We start from the raw sequence: 2,685 nt of genomic DNA on the forward strand, positions 1-2,685 counted from the left end.
CTTAGTTGCGCCCTCCACTTAGCATATAGGTTCCTCAGCCCTGACGCTTTGATACCATGTTAAAAATGCAATGTTTTGTATTAAATAAAATGAAACCCACTGGTGAGCTCTACAAAAGAGAGTCTGAACCAGGAGAGTCTGGCTCTGCAGAATGCTCTACATTGTTTATGTACATCACGTGTTATATAGTAATCACATATTTAGGGAAGCTAGAACCATAACCTAAAAAATAGAAACTAATTCCTATTCTGAGGTCTCGTGAACCAACTCACTATTCTAAGATATTATCCATTATCTCTAACAAGAACTTCTTCCAGCACAATGACTTTTGTAGGTTGCAGCCATGGACAAAGCAGCTTAAAACCTCATCTTCCAGTATAGTAACTTTTGTAGGTTACAACCACAGTAACTTTTGCAGTTTACAACCACAATAACTTTTGCAACTTACATCCATGGGCAAAGTAGCTTAAAACCCCACTTTGGTGGAGCAACAAAAACTAGCTCTAAAACCGGAAATATGTTATTTTATATCTCGATATGGAAATATGTTATCTTCTGCCTTTTGCACTTCTAGGTCGAATTTTATTGGGTAAACAATAACTAGCTTACAAACAACAACTATTACGCTTCTAGGTCGATTTTACTAGGTAAACAATAACTAGCTTAGGAACAACAACTAGATTCTACCTTTAAGCTTCTGGGTTGACTTCTACTGGGTAAGTAATAACTAGTTTCAGAACATCAACTAGATTCGGAACAGGAAGAAATGCTCTGTCTGCCCCTTACCATTCTAGGTCGATTGATTTCTACTGGATAAACAATAGCTACAACTAGCTTCTGAACATGAAGCAAAAGCTAGATTTTACTAGCTTCTAAACATGAAGCTAAACATGAAGCAAAAGCTAGATTTTAGTAGCTTCTGAACATGAAGAAAAAGATAGATTGTTCAAAAGAAAAAGCTAGATTTTATTGTTGGCTCAATGGTTGGATCTGCTTATTAATCTGTTGCTCTGTTGTTCTAAGACATATGTGTTGCATTGGCTTCACTTGCCACTTGCATCGTCCCATCACTTGCCATAATATGTTGCTCATCATCCCATCACTGGCCACTTAATCTACTGCTCTGAGACCTATGAGTTGGGTTGGCTTCACTTGTCACTTGCATCATCCCATCACTTTCCACTTGTAACTTCATACTGGCCATTGTGTAACTCTAGCTGGCATGGCACAGATACCCGCCTACTGTCAGATGTGAGATGATCTGCACCTGCGGCACCCATTCCCTAGTGATAATCCCCATTTCCCGACTTCGAGTCTAGAATCCCTCAGGAAGGAGCCCCAACAGGTCAGCCTCTAGAGAACGCAGAGACCACAAAAACAGCAGGTCGCTCACTTCCAACCCCAGCACCAACTCGCGGACTTGTTCTCAAGACATAAACGTTTCGTTGCTGAATGACACAAACACGATGAATGCTTCCCTCTGTTGGTCTAGCCATTCCATGAGATATGAGCCCTTGCTGCCACTGGCAACGGGCTGAAGGACTGGCATAAGTGGGCCAACAAAAAGCACCGAGACACTGATGACATCCTGGAAATAATGAATATACTTCTCTTCGTCTGCAAATGACGATTTCACAACCACTGCCAGGCATCTAGCCAGCCGAAATGCTAGAGAGAGTTGCCAGATACTTCTCTATATGTAGGTAATTCACCCTGTGCTTCATACAGGTGAATGAGATAGTAGAAGATGAGAAACCAAGGGGCGGAGCATCCACCTCCTCAAGAGTTATTCCTGGGTTTCACAATTTAGCTGGGTGAAAGGCATGAGCGTAGGTGGTTGGGGAGAAGACTATGAAAAAAATGTCAGAACACACATCTCAAAAGCGATGCTCTGCGTCCAAAACTGCGAGAAGTCGTGGATGACATAGTCGGGCGAGAGTTGCTCGAGAAAGCTTCGGAACAGCTTCTCCAAGCTGTCCATGACATTCTTGAGCATAACTGCCATTTTGTTTGGGACATCGGCGGTGCATTCCGTGCCTAGAGTCAGGCCCTCTATTGACGGTAAGGAAATTTCCAATAGATCGATCCGCCCTGGCCAGTCGTGGGTCGTTAATGAACGCTTGATTCTAGAAATTTTAACGGGAGTGGAGAGGAAGGAAATGGTGTGGCCATTCATGGCAAGACCCTTGGAGAGCTCTACAAATGGATTTATGTGGCCTAGCGCCAGCCATGGGAAGAGTAGAAAATGAAGTTGCTTCTTTCTATCCTCGCCTGCCATCATGCTTGTATCAGAGAGCATGGCAGATCTGTGTAATAATCTATGTTATTATTCTATCAGTATAGATTTATTTTAATTACGGATGATCTACTTAGAAGTCAAATTTCAAATTTGAAAAGAAAATTATAGCTTAAGAAATTTAATATTTTCAATGATACGTAAATATGTGGTTAAGATAGATCTATAGTCTTATTTTTTCATTGTTTATATTGCATTTTTGAATATTTTATTATTATTAATATTTTATATTAAAAATTAAATGAATTACACATTTTTCTCTTATTACCAAATAACTATATTATTTTATCATTAATTATTTTTTCTCTTATTAACAAACAACTACATTATTTTATCTTTAATTATCTTTTCTTTTCTAGCATTGAAATATTTTATGGTGAACATTAATA

General features: G+C 39.4%; 1 protein-coding gene across 1 annotated transcript; it reads right to left on the reverse strand.

The window, feature by feature from the left end:
- Positions 1 to 1,426: 1,426 nt before the first annotated feature.
- Positions 1,427 to 2,278, reverse strand: LOC149244175 (putative UDP-rhamnose:rhamnosyltransferase 1). Its single transcript, XM_089371460.1, has 2 exons — positions 1,875 to 2,278; positions 1,427 to 1,652 (listed from the first exon to the last, which is right to left on the reverse strand). Exons 1-2 carry the CDS (start codon positions 2,276 to 2,278, stop codon positions 1,427 to 1,429), a joined length of 630 nt encoding a protein of 209 aa, XP_089227586.1.
- Between the last annotated feature and the right edge of the window lie 407 nt (positions 2,279 to 2,685).

The sequence above is a fragment of the Pinus tabuliformis genome, chromosome 8, assembly GCF_031772625.1.
Source record: "Pinus tabuliformis cultivar Carrire ecotype Pingquan chromosome 8, CPIR1, whole genome shotgun sequence".
Taxonomy (NCBI): domain Eukaryota; kingdom Viridiplantae; phylum Streptophyta; class Pinopsida; order Pinales; family Pinaceae; genus Pinus; species Pinus tabuliformis.

Bases quoted from the DNA above. Each gene is read 5' to 3' on its own strand.
- LOC149244175 (XM_089371460.1), bottom strand. From the start codon at position 2,278: ATGGCAGGCGAGGATAGAAAGAAGCAACTTCATTTTCTACTCTTCCCA. The intron at 1,653-1,874 runs GTGTGTTCTGAC...TCGGCTGGCTAG, and splicing joins CAGAGCATCGCTTTTGAGAT to ATGCCTGGCAGTGGTTGTGA.